Source organism: Triturus cristatus, chromosome 8 (genome assembly GCF_964204655.1).
Source record: "Triturus cristatus chromosome 8, aTriCri1.1, whole genome shotgun sequence".
NCBI lineage: Eukaryota > Metazoa > Chordata > Amphibia > Caudata > Salamandridae > Triturus > Triturus cristatus.
Genome location: NC_140591.1, coordinates 87,718,587 through 87,741,411, shown reverse-complemented (window position 1 = coordinate 87,741,411; position 22,825 = coordinate 87,718,587). Strand labels below are relative to the sequence as shown.

The following is a 22,825-nucleotide window of genomic DNA, read 5'->3' as shown; positions in this document are numbered from 1 at the left end:
ACCAAGCAGCCAGACCCTTGGCTCGGCTCTCCCTGTTAGCCGTTGAAATGTCACTATGATACTAAAATTATGAAAATGTCACACATACCTATCTGAAACCTTGGCAGCTTTGTTAGCTTAATTCAGTAACAGCTCTCCTACTTTAATTGCGGCGTGCCGGCCTGGCCGCCCGCACCATGCGCACCAAATCAAAAATTGTAATCATGATGATGATTGAATCATCATCATAATTACAAATTTTGATTTATTGCCTGCACCCGCGACGGTCCTGTGAGAGGCTAAGCAGCTGAGCGCGCAACTCAGGCCAGTGAGGCCACCTTGCTCCGCACTGCCTCCGCCCTGCTCACAACAAGTCAACAGGTCACAACAACACAGTCAGCAAATCAATCAAATTAAATCCACCACCTCTGCGCAACACCCGCCCAGTGCCAACTGTGCCACCATCACCATGAATCATTAATTGGTGCCAGTAAAACTCACCTGCTGTTGGCGCTGGCGACAGACACATGGGGGGGCTATGGCTGGCCTAGGAATAATTAAATTATGGCCCCGAAAGCTCCGGTCAAGTGCCCTGAGTGACGACTGAGACACAGAGGCACTCAGGGCACTTGACCGGATGCTGCAGGGCAGGCAGTCACGCGCACTTTTAATTGCGCTAGGCCCAATGCGCATGCGGCACTATCTTGATGACATCAGGCACTCAGATGCAGCGCCGCGGAGGAGGAAAGAGTGCATCGTTCTGCGTACTGCGCAGAAGCACCTCCTCCTCCTCCTGAATATTGGGTAGGCTGTGCTGTTTTCCCTGCAGCTGCAGGCTGTCCAGTGTCCACTCCCTGTAACGCGGAGACTGAGCGGGGACACGTCAGCAGACACTACAGAGAGAGCGGACTCGAAGCAGTCTGTCAGACTCGGACAGACAGTCAGCCAGAATTCTCTCTTGAAGTGACTCACGTCACTCACGGGCGGACCGAAAATCGGCCTCCGCTACAAAACCGGCCCCCTGTTGGAAAACCGGCCCCCACCCCATCCAGCCTACCGGGGGATTGCCCGGTGCCCGGAAGTACCAGTCCGGCCCTGGTCCCTGAGGTTGATCTGACCTCTCGGCAATTCTGAGACCGTTATCCCTAGTGGGGACCGTGCAACCCGAATCCTTGTGCACCGTGTCCTTTTGCAGCAGCATATTCTTTTTGGCGATCCCTGAGGCTTTGATTTGGGCTACGTGTAGTCCTGACCCCGAGCAGTATTTCCACCGAAGAATTTCAGCCTACACTCCACGAGTGTTCCGTGGGCTGGTATTTCGTGATTCAGCTCGAGGTCCCTTCGCGATCCCTTGTCCGTTGGCCTGTGGGTCCCTGTGAAGGTAACTTTGACTTTCCTTGGACTTCCTTGGTTGCTCCAGACGTGCCCTGACTCTCCTTTGCTTGGAGAGTCCCCAGGACCTTGCTGGTCCTCACTGTAACTTGATTCCTCTGCCCGCGTGGGTTGCCGTTGCCAAGGCTTGTTGGTGTTCAATCCGGACACTGACCCCCCAGCACTCGATACACTTCTTGGGACAGCACACCACTGGACTTTGGTCATCGTCGACGTCTCCTAGTCCCCGTGGCTGCAGAGTCAAGCATCCTATCTTCTCACCTGAAGCACACATCATCGGTGGGCATTAGTCTACTGAGCCCCTGGTTACCCTGAAGTGACCCAGACTCTGTCCCCTCTGCTTTCAGGATCTTCTCATCTCGGATCCAGGCTTGGATTCCACCGGACACTTTTAATCTTCCCGGCAGCAGCACTTCTTCGCATCACACCATTGAAAACGACGAGGGTTGCTGACACCACTTGACCTCTAAGCACCCGGCTCCTCTGGGATGGGTAACACGGGTACCTCGGTACTCACAAGGGTGCTGGCCTTAGAATCTTCTATGTTCCAAAGGGTTTGCTTGAAGTCCTCTCCGAAGTATCCATAAACTGTAATTTTCCAACTGCAACTTTCCCATAGAGTTGCACGGAGCTCGCGTCTGTGTTCTCACACTGCACCCGTCCCCCGTGGGTTCCCTGTGTCACTCCTTTGGGTGGTTCCTTGGGGTCCCAGCGATTCTACGTGCTCTAGGCACTGTGTCTAGTGAAGCCGTTGTTGTTATACCATTTTTTTAGTATATGGTTCGGTCTCCCCCGGAGCCCGCTGTGTATTGTGGTATTTACTGTCGTTGATTCAGTATTGTGTCCCTTGTGCTCTAATCTCATAGAGAGATTAGTAGAGTGTTTAGTAATAAATACTTATATTTTATATAACACTTCTGTGGTTCTCCTTTCATTTGATCATTCGGGAGGTTCTGATCTGGTAAAACAAGCTGCTTTACATTCCTTCGAGACATAGCCAGAAGGCTGCTCTCTATAGCTACCACTGGGATAGCTTTGTATAAAGATTGTCTTTAACCTATTCATCAATAAGGGTTGTTTGGACTGGTGCAAGGTGCCCACTTTAATTAGTGGACCGCATATACCAGGCCAACTTCTCACAGCAGCCATTTCAGGATTCATGACAGAGAGTTGCCCGTGCTGTGGAGCTCCGGTCGAGTGTGTTGCTCATGTCCTGTTTGCTTGCCCTGCTTATAATGAAGCTGGGAGCAAATGGCTAAAACCAATATGCTGTGATATGGGCACCAGCAATTACCGGTTTGCTCTGCACATTTTAAAATCTGATCCCAGTGGTCTGTTTTCATGTGGAGTGGCCAAGTTTTTAGGCCAGACTTGGTTAATTAGAATCAGAGCCCTACGAGGTGTGACCCCAATGTAGATGTTTATGACTCATTATATGTGATAAAACCACAGATTCTATTAGCCTGCTCTATAACGTTCTGAACACTGCTTATGATGGAGATAGCACTACCACTTTATATATTGATTGCCGTGATGGGTTATGCCCTTTACTTTTTTTTTTACGCATTACCATTATAATTATTGTGTACCTGGGTGGAAGTGACCTGTAGATAGCGACTTGTACATATTGTTCTAGACTTAAGTCTTCTATGAAATTTGTTTTATGTTTTTATTCAAATATGCTGCTACTAAAGTTATGCCAAGATACTTTTAAACGACCTTCTGTACTGTAAGACCTTTTTTATCACTTAACAGATACTGTTTTATTGTATAGCTCTCAAATAATGCTTTTATGGTACATGTTGTCGAATAAAGCTATTTGAACTGAACTGGATTCTAGTGACTGGCTAGGAGATACTGTGCAGGTCCAGGAGATGCTGAACTGCAAAACAACCATCTCAGGATAGCAGCTGCTGCTATCGCAGCATTGGTATAGAGGGTCCATGTGACACTGAACTTCATGGGATTGTAATCTATCTCTAGTGCAAGTCCAAAAGGTACTATACTGCATATCAACCATGACCATGGTTGAGGCCCAGGAAACGCTGAAATGTTTGACGGCCTTTTCTAGGTGAAAGGGAGTACATGTCTAGGTGTAAGTGAACTCTATAGTAGCCACCTGAGGATGGAAGCATGGGCCCAGGCAAAATTGATTTTCCCAGCAACCATCTTAGAGTGCCAGTGAAGGTTGAGGACTGAACTCTGTGACAGCAGCCAAGGTGACTTTATACCGTTTCAGTTAATAATCCAAATGTTTGCCTTTTAGGAAGGAGACCAGGAACTGGCAATGGAAATACAATGATGGTGATGGTGATGAGCTTCTTGTGAGTATTCCTCTTTTATTCACCATCTTTGACGATTTGCTACAACTTGGCAGTCTGTTCTTTGCAATCAGTTTAAACTGCCTGGATACAATGTTTAAAAGAATATATTTTTCCGAAGATTTTCTTTGGTTAGACTGCAGCATTATTTATTTAAAAATGCCTACTATTCCGTCTGAAAACAAATTAATCCCCAATGTTTTTTCAATTAAAACGTGAATTTTTTGTGTAAAATAAGGAACATCAACCCAGAACTACACACAAAGCCAACCATTGAGTGCACATTTTACAGACTCCTAATGTGCAGCACCATCTTAATACCATTTTAACCCGGACCATTGAACCAAAGGATCGTGTATCTTCTTTTCCTGTTGGTCAGTCAACCAATAGCTGGTGAAATAACTCGGTGGGTAGAGGGCCTGCCCACAGGCCTCTGAGTGATAGGCTCGAATCCACACAGGGCTGACTCAGTCTTTCATCCTTCTGAGGTCACAAAATGACGGACCATTGAGTTGGATGATATTACCTATTAAAAACAACTCCGGTTTGAGTGTGTTCCATATGCATACTTCTCATTATTACTGTCATTATGATTAATAGTGTTATTATTATAAATTAGCTCTTGCCGCTGAAGGCTTCCACCCATCTACAGTAATACCATAAACTTCACTTCTTAGACAGATTGGTGCGACATTTTTGCATAAAAAGCAACGTATAAACACAGCCATACACCTATGCAGAGTGAAAATTTCAGTGCTCACGGTCACCCTTAAAAACACATGTTCTCCAGCATTGGATCGTTTATGGATTTACATGCTTGAATCATTCCCTGCCATCAGCCTAGGAATCCCAGGTACATTTAAAATACTAATGAACAGTATTAATGGCAATACGCCCAACAGCAATGTTTGTTTAGTTGTTTATCCACCTCATTGGAAAACTACCCAGGCTTCAGCCACTTAATTGGAAGTGCTGAACTCTCTACTCCCTCTACATGCCAGTCTCCTCAGAAGGAGTTGTGCTATCTAGCAATGGTACGTATATGTGGAGTTAGGTGTAGAAAACCTATACATACTTACCTTTTGATATTTTGTCCCTCAATATTTTTTCCACAATTTTAGTGTCTCGCAATATCCTGGACTCACTATTTAGGAGCCACATCACATATTGGCTACATGTCAGTAGATTTCAACCTTTTCTTCAACCCATTTGGAATCCTGCCAGCTCTAGCCTCGCTACATTTTATGGCGAGTTGTTTATGAGGCCATAAGAGAAGTTCAATCTTACATCATGACATACAACGAGAAGAGATTTCTCTTCACAACCCGTTCCTCTTGTGGACAGTGAAAGATGTGCACTAATGAACCTCACATCAAGTGTCTGTAGTACTTGTGCTCCAAGAATGTCTCTTGCTTAACTTTTATAAGGTTTTCCTACAAACACCTAGAAGGCAGGCTGGCCTTGTATCCCTAGAGAGGAAAGATTTTTCCTCATAAGCAGGTGCTCCTTTTTCAGCAGATGATTCTGTGTGGAGTGCCCCACCAAGCACTTCCACAAAGGTGGAATTAAAAAAAAGAAATTAGATTTCAGAACCAGAATTTTAATAAAAAAAGAAATACATCATGGACAAGAGATCTTATTGTCTAAAAACTTTATCAGGAGTGATACGTATTTTAGGAAGGATAACTTAAAACGGTTGAGAGGTAATGTTTTTCTTAGAGATTCATACATCCTTATGATTATCATCACACAAAATTCTGCAGATGACCAAGCAGAAGCAGTTTTGTAGATTATTTGGACATTTAAAAAAAATGGTTTGCTTCACAATGCAGTGCTTGCTTTTAATTTTATCTTGCATTCTGAATGTACTCCGAGTTGAGGGAAGTGTTAACATCAACTAAGCTTTTGTTTTGAAAGTAGTGTGTAGCCTGCTGTCATTTACATTTAATGGGAGGTGTTGGTCCCTCCAACTACATCATCCTTTCCTTCCTCAGTGACTACCTTGCTCCAGACAGGTTTTTGAAAAGCAGCAGGAGCATGGCGACTGCCATCAAGACTGTGGATGGCTCTGTGAAGTCAGACAGGACCCACCGGGACCTCCATTTGATGCAGGTTCTTGTGAGCTGTCTTAATTGCCTGCAGCAAATTATGAAGACCTTCCAAAAGTTGGGGCCTCAACTGTAACCTTACTGCACGGTTCCCCAGCTGATGCCTATGCCCGTTCTTTCTCAGCAACATCCTCTCCTGTCACTGCCCAACCACCTGTGACAATGCCACCTCAGCAGCTCTGTTGCCAGAACATTCTCCACTTCCCCCTCTGCAGCCCCTATTCTCATTAGTCCATTCACACTTCAGGACTGGCATGAAAATGAAGAATGGCTGGGGAGCATTCGGGATGAACCTGAAGAAGGGGAAGGTACTTCTGGGGATCCGAATGATGATGGTGATGATGATGATGACGATGACAATGATCAAGAGGATGATAAATAAATACTTTATTCTACCAGAAAAGGGAGATAAGTTAACCCGTTAGCCTGAGTCAATGCTTGATGATATCACCTGCTCTCAGTTTATGCTAGAAAGAGTTGCCAAGACGTTAGCCTACCAGTGTTGACAATGGAACAACAGTGCTTTCTCTAAGATTTCAAAGAACGACCTAGGCAATCAGTGCCAATCCAATCCTGGATTACAGTTGGAGAAAGGGACTAAAATCAATAAAGATGTCAGCTGAGGTAAAGGCTGTCCTACCATACTTCGAGAAAAATATAGAGCATCAGGTTCAGTACCATCAAACTTCACTGGTCATTCCATTCCAGATTCTAGTATTTCAGCCCTGAAAAGGATGGATGGAAAACAGATAGACACCTGGAACGCAAGATCTGCAGCTTCCATTATATATTCCTATGCCCTGGCCATTCTGAGATAACATTTCTCCATTGGTAGATCTCAATCCTGGAAATAAAAGAAACAAGGTGAAGGCCATTGCTAAAGAAAGAGAAAATACCTCAGCATGCTTAATGGATGCAGTAATGAATGTTACAAATACAGGCTTCCTGAAGTTAGCTTCAGTACTTAGTAAAAAGGGCTGTTTGAAGTTAACCTTTAGGACAAGGGGCTTTCCTAATATTCTCCCACAACAGAAGAATCCATCAATTTACCCCTTTTGGTTGTAAAAAATAATGGTACAGAGGCCTCTCCAGCAAGAACTTAGTTTGAAAATTGTTTGAAAAATCGTCAGTTACGCGAACTCTGGAATGAACCAATTACTTTTGTTACTTTAAAAAAAAAGAACTCTGAAATCCAGAGGAGGACACTTTCTCTACCACAGGACAAAGCAACCATGGCCAAACATTTCCATGCTTGGATACTTTTAAATATCTATAATACCTATCTGAAAGAGACCATTAGTTATAGATTCCTTACCTCACAATTACCCCCAGGCGTCAGACTGATTCCGGCGAATTTTTCTTCAGCAGTACCCCTGCGCGTCGGTAGGTGACGTCGGTCGACTGCGCATTCGTCAATTGCGTCCTGAACGCCGGAAGGACGTCCCAGTATCTACTTAGATGCCACCATTGCGCACTGACGTCAGTTCTTTCTTTTTCCGCGCCAGCCAGTGCAGCTACGGAGAGAGTGGTACCCTTAGTCTTATTTGACTAGGGTTTATTTGACTTTTTGTCTACTTATTTTTTCGAGTCGTTCGACTCATGGTGCAAGGGATGTCACATCGTCAGACCGGCTTCAAACCTTGTGGCTCCTGTCATAAGTTGATGTCGGTAACAGACCATCATCTCGTTTGCCTCTGGTGTTTGGAGCGTGACCACGACCTGAAGTAGTGCTCCGACTGCCGGGCCATGAACCTGAAGTCTTTGTGGGAGCGGTCCCGAAAGCTTCTCGAAGCCCGGCAGTCTGCTCTGCGCCGTTTGAGGTCCTGGTCGAGAGGGAGGTCGCAGGACCAGTTGCGGAGTCACCACCATCACTCTTCTTCAAAGTCTTCGTCTATGGGTAAGTTGAAGCACAAGAAGAAGGCGAAGAAGCACGTCGCTCTTCGTCTTACCCCCTTCCGTCGGCCGATGCGGGTTGCGGAAGGTAGTCGTCTGGCTCCATCTGCTGAGTCTGTTGGGTCGACTCTGAGCCTTCCTCACTTCCCGGGAGCCGGGGCAACCCCTGCCCAACTTCTTAGCTTTTAGAAAGCCCTCCACTCCATCTTTGCGCAGCCTGACTCCTCCGGCGCGCCTTCGGGCACCTTCAGCTGGGCCCGCGGACTCAGCTGGGGGTTCTAGGCCTTTGATGCCGGCGGCTTCGGCTCCTGCTCCAAATCCATTGGCAACACCTCCACCCCCTCCGACGCCGGTTGTGTCCCCAGCCGGCACCGACCAGGACTTTTTTACCTCTGTTCTATGCTGGCATTCCTTATCGCCCTGAGTGGCAGCCAGAGGGGAGGGTGAGGAGGACGGGGAGGGGTCTATTGACCCTCTAGTAAGCTGGAAGAGCCCGACTGGAGAGAGGAACTGGGTGAGGCCAGTGGTCTGGATATATCCCTAGACCTTGGCTCACTTTCTCCCCCTACCGTGGCTACGGAGAAGGAAGCCTCCTACCCGTGGTGTTGCCGAGGGCAGCTGAGGCCTTAGGCCTTCAGTCAATCAATCAGGGAATTGTAATCACGCTACTCACCCGTGAGGGTCTCAGGGTGCTGAGGGGGTGTCTGCAGATCTGTTTAGCTGAAGAGCCAGGTCTTGAGGGTCTTCCTGAAGGTGTTCGGGGAGGGGGCGTGTCTGATGTCTGCCGGTAGCTCATTCCAGGTCTTGGCTGCAATGTGAGAGAAGGATCTTCTGCCTGCTCTGGATCTATGGATGCGCGGGGTTTCGGCCAGTGCGAGGTTGGAAGATCGAAGGTCTCTTTTGGGTACGTGGAAGTTGATTCTGTCGTTGAGGTATTTGGGTCCATTGTTGTGTAGGCATTTGTAGGCGTGAGTGAGGATTTTGAAAGTGAATATTTTCTCCACGGGGAGCCAGTGGAGACTTCGTAGGTGTTGGCTGATGTGTTTGTGTCGGGGGATGTCGAGGACGAGTCTGGCTGCGGTGTTCTGTATTGTCTGGAGTTTGCGGAGTAGGGACTTGTTGATGCCAGTGTAGAGTGCGTTTCCATAGTCCAGTCTGTTGGTGATGAGTGGGTGGGTGACTGTCTTCCTTGACTCATGGGGGATCCACTTGAAGGTCTAGCGGAGGATGTGGAGGGTGTTGAAGCAGCTGGAGGTGACAACATTGACCTGTCGGTTCATGGTGAATGATGAGTCTAGTAAGATGCCGAGGTTCATGGCGTGGTCTGAGGGGGTAGGTGGGCTTCCGAGGGTGGTCGGCCACCAGGTGCTGTCCCATGCAGAAGGGGTGGTACCGAGGATGAGGACGTCTGTCTTCTCAGCGTTGAGCTTCAGGGAGCTGTTCTTCATCCAGACTGCGACGTCTTGCATTCCTTTCTGGAAGTTGAGTTTGGCAGTGGTGGGGTCTTTGGTGAGGAAGAGGATGAGCTGGGTGTCGTCGGCGTAGGATACAATGTTGAGGCCGTGTTGTCTGACGATGGTTGTGAGGTGGGCCATGTAGATGTTGAAGAGGGTGGGGCTCAGTGATGAACCCTGTGGGACTCCGCAGGTGATTTTCGTGGGGTCGGAGAGGAAGGGTGGGAGTCTATTCCTTCTTCCGGTGAGGAATGATCTGTTCCAGACCAGGGCTGTTCCTTGTATGCCTGCATCGTGTAGTCTGGTGACTAGTGTGCAGTGGGAGATGCTGTCGAAGGCTGCTGATAAGTCAAGTAGGATGAGGGCTATGGAGTGGCCTTGGTCCAAGAGGGTGCCGATGTCATCTGTGGCGGCGAGTAGGGCGGTCTCTGTGCTCTGGTTGCTTCGGAATCCAGATTGGGACGGGTCAAGGACGGCGTTCTCTTCAATGAAGTGTGTCAGTTTCCTGCTGAATGTTTTCTCTGCAACTTTGGCTGCGAAGGGAAGGAGTGAGATGGGCCGATAGTTCTTGAGGTCGGTGGGGCAGCTGTGGGCTTCTTGAGCAGGGTTCTGACTTCTGCGTGCTTCCAGTCGTCTGGGAAGGTGCCTGTTTTGAAGGTGGTGTTGATGGTGCATTGTATTTCGGGTGCAATGGCGGCCGTGGCTCTGTGGTAGATGTGAGGGGGGGCAGGGGTCGGTGGGGCCCCCGAGTAGATGCTTTTCATGGTCGAGGCGGTGTCTTCGGCCGTGATCAGTGTCCAGTTGGAGATGGTAGGCTGGCTGGTGTTTCTGGGGGGCGGTGGGCCGTCTGTGGCGCCTGGTAAATGGTTGAAGTTGTCGTAGAGGTTTTTGATCTTGAGGTGGAAATAGGTTCCAAGCTTGTCACAGAGGTCTTGGGATGGGGTGATATCTGTGGCTTCGCTGCGTGGGTTAGTGAGTTCTTGAATGACACTGAAAAGTTCCTTGGAGTTGGTGGAGTTGGCCAGGATTTTGTTGTAGATGAAGTTCCTCTTGGTGGCTCTAATCTGGTTGTGGTAGTCCGTCATGGCGTCCTTGTAGGTGGTGTGGTTTTCGGTTGTCTTGGTGTTTCTCCAGTTCTTCTCCAGGCGTCTGTATGTGCGTCTGGCTTCTTTGAGAGTGGTGGTGAACCTGGCGGCTTTCCTGGGGCGTTGCCTGTCGGCCGCACTCTGGCAAGTTCAGTAGCTCTCCGTCACCATGCTTGGTTGAGGGATAGCGTTTTCCTTGAGAATGTTGGGGAACGTCTGGTTGACCTGCCCTTTGATGGGGTGCTTTTGTTTAACACCCATGCGGATGCTGCCATTTAGCGGCTCCTTGCGGGGCTCCGTCCTCCTCCCCCTCCGTAAACTTGGCTTGTCGGTCCTCTGCTGCTTTATGAGAGGCGTTATCCCACCTTTTTTCGGGTGCCTAGTGGTTCGATTGGACCGTCTGTGTATTTGTGTGGGTTGGCGTGCCTTCGGGGTCCTTAGGTTGGCCCCTTTGTACTGTTGGCTGCTGGTACAGGTCCTTAGGCTTTTGTGGTTCTTTGGTTGTTGGTACACCCGTATGTGTCCTCAAGTTGGGCCTTCTGTCTGTTGTTTGTTTGGCTGATTGGCAAGCAGTCTGTGGTTCTATCTGCAGGTCCTTAATGTTCTTGTCTTCTGCTGCAGGATTTTTCCCTAAGAGGTGTTCCCATGTTTTCTTGGGACGTATCATACCCTATGTGGGGTACTTGTAGCTATTGCATAGCTCTGTCCTGCGCTGGAAAGGTATGGTCGCCCTTTGTCGGGTTCTCTCCCTGCCTTTCCTGGCATCACTGTATACCGCTGGGGTGGTCTCTTTTGTCTTGTCCGGGCGCAGCTTGCGCTGCTCCAGGTTCTGTCATTCTCAGTGTTTACTACATTGCTCGACCAGTCTGGCATGCGGTCTACTGTGTCGTGTTGTGGCTTTTCTACCTTCCTGTCCGGCCTTTTGGCCGGGTCCTCTGTCTGGTGTTCCAGGTGGGCTAGATTTCTCCTGGCTTTCCTGTGTTCTGGTTGACGGCTTGGGTCCGTCCTCTGTGTCTCTCCTCTTTCTCTTCTGGCTGGCCCCACTTCTCTTCGTGGGTCGGTGTATGTCTATAGACCGATCCTCCTTTGGGGATTGTTCTGAATGTTCCTGGCCTCTCGGCTTGCGCCTGGTTTGTTCTGGGTGCACTGCTCCATGGTATTGTCCGCTGCTGGCTGCGCACGCCTGCTTGTTTTGGTCCACCGCCGTGGCTCTTAGTGTGTTCCGTTGTGCCCCTGCCTCTTATTCTGCTGGGGCTTTGCACACCTGTGCCTTTCTTCTTACGCCTGCGCTTCTTGGCTGTGGTTCCGTTCCTGCCTTGTCTGCTTCCTGCGGCTGATGACTGTTCAGCTGCCCTATATCGCTGTGTGTTCTCCTACGGTGGGCTCTGCGTCTGGTTCTACCTCTTATTTAGTTATTTTCCTCCTGGGTGCTCCTCTGCCTGTCCCTACAAGGGTTGTAACAGTTGTCCCTTGCATGGGCTTGGGGTCTCCTAGTCTTCCCTGCGCCTTGTTCTTGCTTCCTTCTGCTTGGTAGGAGCTGGGCCGCCCTTCGTGTCCCCGTGACACGTCCCCTGCTGGGGCCCTGTGTTTCTTCCTACTGGGTAGGTTCTCTCGCACGTTAAGGAATCTGTGGCTAGTAGTCTCTATCAGATGTACAAGTCACTTACCTTCGGTTACGATGTATCTGGTAGAGACGATTCTAGCCGCAGATTCCTTCACGGCCCGCCCTTCCTCCCCGTTCTGCGAGGACCTTCAGTTTGGTTTTCTGCACTCGCCTCCCTCTGGGTGGCTTGTCTTCTGTGGGTGTCCGCTTCGCTTCCTCCCGGACAGGATGCTTCCTTCTGCTTGATTGTTCCACCCCTTCCCATATGATACATGGTTGGTTGGTTCATGTGTGCTTCTGCATCCCTCCACACTGTTTTTTTCTCCAGTGTAGGGGCCTGCTTTTACTCTTCTCCCTTTTACTTGCTTGTGGGGCTTATGTGACCTCGCTGACGTCACATCCGCGGATGACGTCAGGGCAGAGTCGCGTGGTACCGCCCCCCAGCGCGCAGAGATGCTGGAGCAAAGAAAGTTTTCCGGGTCCAGTCTCGCGCCTGGGGAGAATTCTACGTTAAGGAATCTGCGGCTAGAATCGTCTCTACCAGATACATCGTAACCGAAGGTAAGTAACTTGTACTATACGCCTATTCCACTTCTGCTCAGAGTGCTCAAGAAGATCAAGCGCGACCGGGCCCAAGTAATTCTTGTGGCTCCGGACTGGGCACGAAGAGTCTTGTATCCCGAGCTCTTGAACATGGCCATCGATCCTCCAATCAGACTGCCTCTTCAGGAGGATCTTCTGTCACAGTAGCCGGGGACGGTCCTCCACCCGAACCTGTCCAGGCTATACCTCCTTGCTTGGAAATTGAGCGGCGACAGTTGCCAGCTTTCGACCTTCCTCCCGAAGTCTGTAATGTTATCTTGGCAGCCAGGCGTCCCTCCACCAAAACGGTATACGCCTGTAGATGGAACAAATTTGTGGCATGGTGCATAGCAAAGGCTGTGGATCCCCTTTCAGCCCCTCTTTCAGAGGTTCTCCTCCTCATTCTTTCTTTGGCCCAGCAGGGATCTGCTCTGGGCACTCTTAAAGGCTATCTTTCGGCCATTTCAGCTTTTCTTCGCCTACCTGATCATCCTTCTCAAGTCCCCCATTGTAAATCGCTCCCTTAAGGGCATTACTCACCTGTTTCCTCCTATTCCTTTCATAATACCCCAGTGGGACTTGAACCTTGTTCTGACTTCCCTTATGTGTGCTCCTTTTGAGCCGCTACACAATTGTCCTCTAAGACTCTTGACTCTCCAAATTGCCTTTTTGGTTGCCATCACCTCTGCTCGCAGGGTGAGTGAGCTTCAGGCTCTTTCTTCTAAATCTCCTTTCCTTGCTGTTCATCCGGACAAGGTTGTCCTTCGCACTAGGCCTTCTTTTCTCCCCAAAATGGTTACCTCTTTCCACATAAAACAGACCATCAATGTGTGCACCTTCTTCCCGCCACCGCATCCTTCTAAAGAGGAGGAGAGGCTCCATCGTTTAGATCCCGTGTACTTTCATTTCATCTGGATCGCACAAAACAATTCCGGGTGGATGATCAGCTCTTTGTCGGCTATGTGGGCACCAAGAATGGTCGGGCCATGCAAAAATGAATCATTTATCGATGGGTCATTCTCTGCATTAAACTTCGCTACTCTCTGGCGAAAAAGGCACCTCCAGTTGGGTTGCGCCCCCATGCCACCTGGGAGACGGCAGCCACTACTGGTTTGGGACGTGGAGTCCCCCTTCATGACATCTGCTAGGCAGCCTCGTTGGCATCATTTCACACGTTCACCAAAAACTACTGCCTGGAAAGCCAAGTCTGGAATGACAGCTTCTTTGGCCGTTCAGTTCTCCAGGACTTTCTGGTGTGAACTTGGTTCGCAGACCCACCTCTGGGGTTGGTATTTCTGGGGTATCTTTTCTAAGGTAAGGAATCTATAACTAATAGTCTCTTTCAGATGAACAAGTTACTTACCTTCGGTAACGATATATCTGTAAGAAACGTATATTATTTATAGATTCCTTACTGTCCCACCCATCCTCCCTGTTCTGCGAACTGACTTCTAGAGTGAGGGACTTCCTTTCAGGGCCCTAGTTGATGCACCAGTGGTCAGTGTCTTGCATGGCTCTGCGCTTCTGGCGTGGAAAGTCGTGTAAAGAACTGACGTCAGCACAAAGGGGCGGCGTCTAAGTAGATACCGCAATGTCATTCCGGCAATCACGACGCCAACAACGAACGCGGAGTCGACCAACGCCACCTACCGATGTGCAGGGGTACTGCTGAAGAAAAATTCTCCAGATCCAGTCTGACGCCTGGGGGTAATTCTAAGTTAAGGCATCTATAACTATTATATGTCTCTTACAGATATATCATTACCGAAGGTAAGTAACTTGTTCTACAAAGCCAACCATATCTAAGATCTGGGTATTGATATGGGGGCCTGCTTTCCCTTGATCACATTCCAGTGTGGTCCAAAGGCAGCTGCAGTAGATTATGTGGCATCGCAAAGAAGGAAATGATTCACTTGGTGTGTATCTGCCTGCTCCTCCTGCAAGAAAGGAGAAAATTACTTCATCAGCACTACACTATCAGGAACATTTGGAAATGCAGGCAAGGGATCATAGCTTGCTTTGACTCTACAGACACCGCTTTGAATGTTTGGTTTGTGGGGTTACTCCTTATGACAGAAATAAATGAAGGTTTACTCCCAAACTACCGCAAAATCATTTGGTCCAACTTATTTTATTATATTTTTTCGTTTTATTCTCCTATTAAAGTTTTTCCACTGTAGATTGCAATAAGTAATATAATGTATTAATCGCACACAATGATTTTAATTAATCAAACGTGACTAAAATAAACTTGACCTTGAGTCCTCAAAATTGTGTTTGACAGGGAGTCTCTTCTGGAAATATATAGATAACACCCTGCATACAATAATAACGGGCAAAGGTGCTGCTCAGTTTCTGGGCATTCTCCACTACAGAGATCTTCCTTTAATGTTTCTAGAACACCACAGACATGAAAAAGCAGACAATGGTACCCTTGCAGCAAGTCAGTATACAAGCAGGGGTCAGTACTGTCAAACCTAAAAACACTCTTTGGCAAAAAGACCACATCAAGCGCACCTGACTCTATAATGCTGCCTTTGCCACTACCATCCACTCATGTTATGGGGGAGAATCTCACACTATCCATCCAGCTGAAAAACAAAATCATAGTCTAGCTCTGGGTGCTGCAAATTGTAGAATCGGGTCACACTCTGGAATGCCTACATAAACCGCCTTGTCACCCACTTTGGAAGCAACATCACTTGTAGCTTCAAGAGTTACAGCAGTAGACCCTCCTCCTTCTCCTCAGAGGTGCAAACAAAAAAAATTCCCAAGTTCCCAAAAAATACTTGCTTTTACTCCAGATTTTTTTCTGGTGAGTAAGAAGACAAATGTATGGAGGCTGTTAATCGTCAGCCTCCATCATCCAAAACAGACCCTTCAGGTGGGCTTGCTTCCTCTTAAAATAGTCCTTTAAGACTGTTCATGACGTTTTCTGCTTCTGCAAGAAAGAGAGTTCCTTGCCTCTCTCAAACGAAAGAACGCTTATTTTCACATTGCCATAGACTCAAACATCAAGGAGTATTTGAGATTCTTGATGCACTGATAGTTCAAATGTGCTCCACTGCTTTATGAAGTGGCTGGCCTCAGTGGCAGCCTTTCTTTGGATGCATGTACTGCTTCCCAGTATTTTCATACCTGGATGTTTAGCTAGTGATAGCCCTGTTAGCGGAGGAAGCCTATGCTTCCACGATTGCTTGCATCAGCATTGTCCATCAACTCAGCCTGATGCCCAGTGTAGAAAAAATCTTCCAAATATCCCGCTCTATGGGTCAGGTTTCCGGGAGCAATCCTGCACACACAGCTCAGCAAGGCATTCCTGTCAATGGAGTACATCGCAAAACTACAGACTGTCGTCAAGAACATACATGCCACTTCTCTGCCTTGCGTAGTCCTGCAGAAGTCATTCCATTCTCCTGTCTACTGATGAGACCTATCCAACAGGAGCTACAATTCTACTGGCACCAAGCTTCAGAGTCATAGGATGAGGTCATGTCTCATGTCTCTCGGAGCCTCAGAGGCGCTGCTGTGATTAATATTTCCAGAAAACTTAAATGCAGGCCTTTCATTTCAAGCTACTCCAGCTAGAATTTTCATAACAGTAGACAGCTCCATTGAAGGTTGGGGAGCTCACATGCAGAAGCTATCTATAAGAGGTCTGTGGTTGTAGGAAGAAACATTCCTCCACATCAGCTTCTTGAACCTGCCAACCATCCAGCTGGGTCTGCAAATAATCCTACCACAGCTGGCAAACCCATCCATTTTGATCATAAGTGAAAGGCTTCCATGTATTACATTACATTGCCAAAGGAGAAGGCATGAAGTTCTCCACCCGTGTCAGAGGAGGCAAACTAGAACTGGTAACTCAGTTGCAATGACTTGGTCAAACATCTTCACACTTGGTCTATGCCCCACCATCCGAGCTGGCATTCTGGACAGATAAATGGATAATGAGCCTGGGTAGCTACCAAAGCACACTTTATTCCAACCCCAAACGTCAACGCCTTACAGATCCCACGGCCCAAACAGGAGCAATTTGGCACCAAGTAACAAAAAAACTGGGATGGCACAAGAAAATAACATTGGCCACCCCTCTGTGGGAGACCGAGCAACTGGGCGCATTGAGCAAATGCCCTGAGTTTGATAGATGGGACACAATTGATATCTCGTCAGTTGGTGATCTGTGGAAACGGAACAGGATAATCCCATTAAAGGACCTCCAAGCAGAGTACCAGTTGGCTAGTTCGGAGGCTTTCCGGTATTTGCAAATAAGACATGCCATAAAAACCGCTGTACCGCGGAGAGGCTCTTCCTGAGGCGTCCCTGCTGGAGGTCAGGCTTCTAACGGAACCCATGTTGCATAAAGCAATATCTTTAACCTATCATAAATTAATAAACAACAAACCGGATCCACTGATGCGTCTCCGACAACTTTGGGAAGCAGACATAGGAAACCTAGAGGAGGAGGCCTGGCAAGAAGCAGTTTTTATCTCCAAGAAAAGTAGCCATCCCAAAGAAGCTAAGCCTAATCCAACTAAAAACTCTACACAGGACATATCTTTCTGCGGTTATGCTGGTTAAAATGGGAAGGAGATCTGACTCTGGGTGCCTTAGGCTCTGTGCTAAGGAAAGAACGTTCTTCCATATATTCTGGGAGTGTCCGATTATACGACAATACTGGGAGGGGATCATAATCAAACTGAAGGAGTTTGGTGGGAAAGATATCACCAGTTCCCCACGACTTTGCCTGCTCAACATATGGGAGGCCACCTACCTAACTCACACTGAACAAGCCTGGGTCTTACTGGGACTTACCATAGCAAAAATAAATATTGCTCAGAAATGGGGAACAGGGGACTTGCCAACGTTAATGGGGTGGGAAAAAGACATGGATGGTGCTATGATTGCAGAGAGAGAGGTATTCAAGAATAGAGGTTGCCTGAAGAAATGGGATCAAAAATGGGCCAACTGGAATGTGTCGAGGGGCAGAATATGTATCTCCCCCGTGGAGGAATTGAGAAGAGGGAGGAAGGAGATTGATATTACATAATTGTGAATGGGGTCAAATACATGACCAAAGCTGTACGTTGGGACTAATAATTCTTAAACATATTGTACTGTTTCAATACAACCTGAGTTTGAACTTTTCGCCTGTTGTAATGATACAATAGTTAAAAAAAGAGTATAAAAAAAAAGAATCTTTACACTGTTTTATCTCCTTCTCAGGGTTCTATGGATAGCCAAGCTAGATTCATATTCAGGGCTATTTACACTCCAGTGTAGCCACGCCCGTTTGGTACACTGACTTGGTTCTGCTGGCCTGATACCAGCAGATCGTGCTGAAGATCCATTTAAAGCTTCTCTGCGGACACAATAGTCAGGTCTTGCATCATGACTTACAATTGCTGAACCTGACAGCTTGGTGCTCTCGTAGGGGATTTCCGTGATAGTCATTAGTGTTGAATAGTCCAGCCCATCTGCGGGGATCCCGGAGCACTTTATCCAATATAACTTCTTAAGTGCTGGAGTTTTTCTTTCTTCTGAAAGGCCTTGAAATATCACTTAAAGTCATATAGCAGCCTAAGAACCAGGCTACAATGCTTCATCTTGGAAACTGTAAAGAAATATGCTCCTAGTACATGAAAATATTCTTTGTAAAGGCACAGAAAAAGAACCTTCAGAAACCCTTTTCCAATGAGAGAAAACAGAGATGAAGAAGTGCAGTGCAATGTAGCCTATAGGCTGCCATTATGAAGAAAGAAAAAAGAGACTGTGCCTTTAGGAGCAGTGAGACCTCCAATATCTCATCCTGCTCAGGCAGAGGCAGTTACCTCAGTTCTTTTTTCTGGCTCCTTCAGACAGGACCCTTGGAGCATTGTACTCCACCTTTTTGTTTTTTTCTTCAATATAGAACTTTAAAGTTAGACTTCTTTTATCTTTCTCTATTGAGTGAAGTGTTTTACTGACGGAATGAGGCCTTTTTCCTATTTAAAATGCCATCTCTTTTCGACAGATGTCCTCGCTGTGGCAGGAAAAAGGCTAAAACAGACCCCCACGAGATCTGTTTTATTTGTCTACCATCTTCTCACCTTACTACTTCCTGTGAAATCTGCAAGACCTTCTCCCTGCGTGACAGGGAGAAGATTTGCCTTCAGGAAAGGGAAGAAAGGAGAAAACAGCAAGAAACTAGTAGGACCTCTGAGCGAGGAGAAGGTAACTCTTCCACCAGAGCTCTTCCCTCAACCTCCAGTGGAGGTGGGAGGTCTGAGAGGCGTTTTTCTGGCAGAAAATGCTATCGGTCCAGATTGACGTCGACTAAGAAGGTATGGCACCGAGATGCTCGCTGTCATTGACTGGCTCGACGCCATACATATGTCGGAGCTCGATGTCAAGAACCACTCGAACGCCATTGAGAACTATTTCTCACCGACAGTCGATGTCAAGACTTGCGTAGTCGTCGAGGGAATCCGACTCGCCGTCAATGAGAGGTAGGCGGTCGACGTCGAGAGTCCAACTAAGAAGAAAGTGGTCGACGTTGAGAAGCTGGTCGACATTGAGCAACCTACAGCGACAGGGTTCGACGTCGAGAAGCAGATCGTCAAAAACTAGTCGGCGACGACGGCAGTCAACGTTGAGAAGATGATCAACGTTGAGGAGACAGCGAAAACCCAGCGAAATAAGAATCTGCTCCTCATCTGATTTTCATTCCAGATCTCCATCTCTGGTAGAGGTACCTTCTTCTCCCATTCCGGTATCTCCTCCACTGGACTCATCGGCTCCAACAGCACCCCCACCTCCGGTGCTACCAGCTCTCCACTGCAGGTACCTCAGCTTCCAGTACTACCGATGCCAGCTCTACTGGCACCTGTCCATCCACCTCCTGTGGTCCCTCAGGTTCCTATCACATGGGCCTAGAAGATCGCGCTCAAGAACACGGCATCGCTCTGGCCATGGACACTCACGTTCCCCTACTACATCACGCCACTCACAGTTGCATCGCCGTTCTCATCGCAGGTCAAGATCACATTCTCACCACCATCGTCATGGGGAAATGTCCTCTTCTACCAGGGGATACTCTCCTACCGAGTCAGACTCACCTCAACCTCGGTCCTCACCATTTGATATCTACACCTTTCAAGAGGTACTGGTTCAAGGTGCTTCTAAATTGAATATACCTATGGCGATCCCCTCTTCATCGACGTCTGTAATCTTTTAAACTCTTTACCAATGCGCGGCCTCAAGACCTTTGCTCCCACTAGTGCCGGATCTTCTTGAGCCAGCCATGGAATTGGTCCTCACTCCAGCTGCGGCAAAATCAGCACCATCCAGGCTCCGGTAGAAATATTGCCCACCGGAACAAGATCCGCTGTTCTTACGTGCCGACCTCACCTGACTCAGTGGTGATATTAGCTGCACGAAAATCCCACTCTACATCACCATCTGCTGCTACTTCTTCTGATAAGGAGAGCAAAAAGTTGGACTCGTCAGGATGTAAAGTTTGCAATACAGCGGCTACGTCCATGAAAGCAGCCAGCACCACAGCCCTCCTAGGAAGGTACAACCATACCGTGGGGGATTCTGTTCTCCACTTTGCGGCTCACCTCCCAAAAGAACACCAGGAGGATTTTCTGGAAATCATGCAGGAGGGTGCTATGGCCTTCAGCCAGGTCATCAGTGCTGCCGCGGATTCAATGATTTTAGCCGCCCACAGTTACTGTCACGGGGTCTCCTTACGTAGACATGCATGGCTTCGATTGGCATCTCTGAAGCCGGATGTTCAGCTATGCCAAACCTCTGTGGATACTTTAAAAGTAGTGGGATTGGAGAAATCTAAAGAACAGCAACGTTCATTCCGTCCCAACCACTGTCGTTTCCTTTCACAGAGGCTTCAAACCCCTCAATGGCAGTCCGGCAGGTCATACATTATCAACGCCCTACCAGTACCAACGCAAGCAACAAAGGAGGCGTACCTCTCAACAAGCTAACCAGGGAGGCCGACAACCCGCAGCATCAAAACCCAGAATCATTTCTTCCCCCTCTGCCGTTACCCACTCTGGTAGGGGGAAGTATTGCAAATTACCTGACCGAGGGCAAACGCATAACAGACGCCTGCGTCTTGAATATTGTCAAACATGGCTATCGTCTCAGATTCACTGCCCAACCACCATCCATTCCACCGAGGTTGTTTACGTCTCTCCTCGAGCTTTTACAGGAGAAAGTCAACACGCTATACAACAGGAAAACTGTGGAATCAGTCCCTCGAAACCAACAAGTTCATGGTTTTTACTCCCGATACTTCCTTGTGCCAAAAAAGGGCAGACAGTAGTTCAGGCCTATTCTTGGCCTCCGAATTGCAAACAAGTGGATCTGAAAGGAAAAATTCAGGATGCTGGCTTTACACCCGCAACTTCAACAGGGAGTCTGGCTCTGTTCAATAGATCTACATGATGCTTATTTTCATATTCCCATTGCAAAGTCTCATCGGAAATTCCTGAGATTCGTCGTGAGACAGAACCACTACCAATACGCAGTTCTATCATTCGGCTTCCAGTAAGCTGCCAGTACTTTTTCCAAATGCATGGCGGTGGTGGCAGCGCACCTACAGAAACACAGAATCTTTGTCTATCCTTATCTGGACGACTGGCTGATCAAGACCTCCACCTTCGCAGAAGCCCAAGAACATTCGCAATGGACTTGCAATCTGCTTCATCGCTTGGATCTTCACATCAATGTTCAAAAGTCCACGTCACCACCAGTCCAGATATTGCATTACTAAGGAGCTACCATCCTCATTTTACAAGAAAAGGTGCTTCCTTCAGAGGAACGATGGTTATCCACTCTCCAGATATGCCTCAACCTCCAGCGGATGGCCCATGCATTAGTCTGCATGGTCTCCTCGCTCCTCAGCTCCAAGGCCTCCTGCATATTTCTCCCAATGCTCGCCTCCACATGCGCCCCCTCCAGGAGTGCTTGGGGGACCAGTGGAACCTGTTCTTGTGGAACTGGGAAGACAAGATCATCCTATCCACTCTGCTGTGAGCTTACGTCTGTGGTGGTGTTCCCCAAAATGTCTTTTCACCAGCAGGGACCAACACAGTCCATTCTGATGGATTTCTCGCTGCTGGGGTGGGGAGCCCACATGGATCACCTGCAGTTACAAGAAATATGGTCCTTGAGAGAATAGACATACCATATCAACCTTCTGGAACTCTGTGCAGTTCTCCTGGCCCTCCAGGCTTTTCATCCTTCATTCACGACCAAGACCCTGCTTGTTCAGACGGACAATACAACCACCATGTAGTACCTGAACAAGCAGGGAGGAACACATTCCAGAGCCCTGTCACAAAAAGCTCAATCGATCTGGCACTGTCTCCTCACTAGGAACTTGAGGCTGATAGCTGCTCACCTGACAGCTGTGCAGAACATCCAGGCAGACGCACTCAGCTGAGTTCTCAACAAAAACCCTAAGTGGGTGCTGAATGAAGAGGTCTTACAAGATATCTTCAGCTTGTGGGGCACACCCTCTACAGACCTTTTAGCCGCAGCAAAAAACGCCGCGACTTCACCGACAGATTTTACCATCCAAGGTCACTAGGGAAATGCCCTATCAATTGACTGGTCCAACAAATAGCTTTACGGTTTTTCTCGAATACCGCTGATACCAGCAGTTCTGCACAAACTGTCAACCATGACAGTAAAGATGATCCTCATCGCCCCAGAACGGCCGAGTCAACTGTGGTTCCCGGACCTCCTTCGCCAGTCTATCCGTCCACATCTCAGGCTGCCATGCAGGCCGGACCTTCTTACGAAGTTCAGAGGTCAACTACTACACCCAAGCTCTCCTGCTTGAGTTTGCCAGCATGACTCATGAGATAGTGCAGGATGGTCATATAAACCTACGTCAGGACTGTCTGGATATTCTGAAAGAAGCAAAGCAACCATATACACAATCTGCATATGCCTTTAAATGGAGAAGTTTGTGCATTTGGTGCTCCTCCAGGCAGATCGATCCTACCTCTTGCCAGGAGGAAGTAATTCTCTCGTATTTATTACACCTTGCTAAACCTGGCCTACAATACTCTTCAATCAGAATCCACCTGTCTGCACTCACGGCATACAGGAAAAATCTCTTACTTTAGGATTCCAGTTATTAAAGATTTCCTAGAGCGGTTGAAGAAGGTTTTTCCTCCCATTAGACGTCCCTCTCCTACTTGAGAGTTGAATATAGTGCTTTCTCGCCTCATGCTTCCACCCTTTGAACCTATTCACAAGGCTTCACTTCAGCATCTCACATGGAAAACTGCCTTCCTGGTGCCTATACCTTCAGCTAGGAGAGTTAGTGTGATCCAGGCCCTTTGCGCCCATGAGCCATCCACATTCTTCCACTCTTCCAAAGTAGTGTTGCATA

The 22,825-nt window shown here is 48.0% G+C and overlaps 1 protein-coding gene across 5 annotated transcripts in view; it reads left to right on the top strand.

Moving 5' to 3' along the window:
* The window catches only part of GRAMD1C (GRAM domain containing 1C), a 1,366,575-nt gene that overhangs the window by 1,228,283 nt on the left and 115,467 nt on the right, over window positions 1-22,825 (top strand). For all 5 annotated transcript variants that reach the window (XM_085621077.1, XM_085621075.1, XM_085621076.1 and 2 more), the window contains one exon: window positions 3,638-3,695. In XM_085621077.1, coding sequence (XP_085477203.1) covers window positions 3,638-3,695 — 58 coding nt within the window. The remainder of the gene's footprint in view (window positions 1-3,637; window positions 3,696-22,825) is intronic.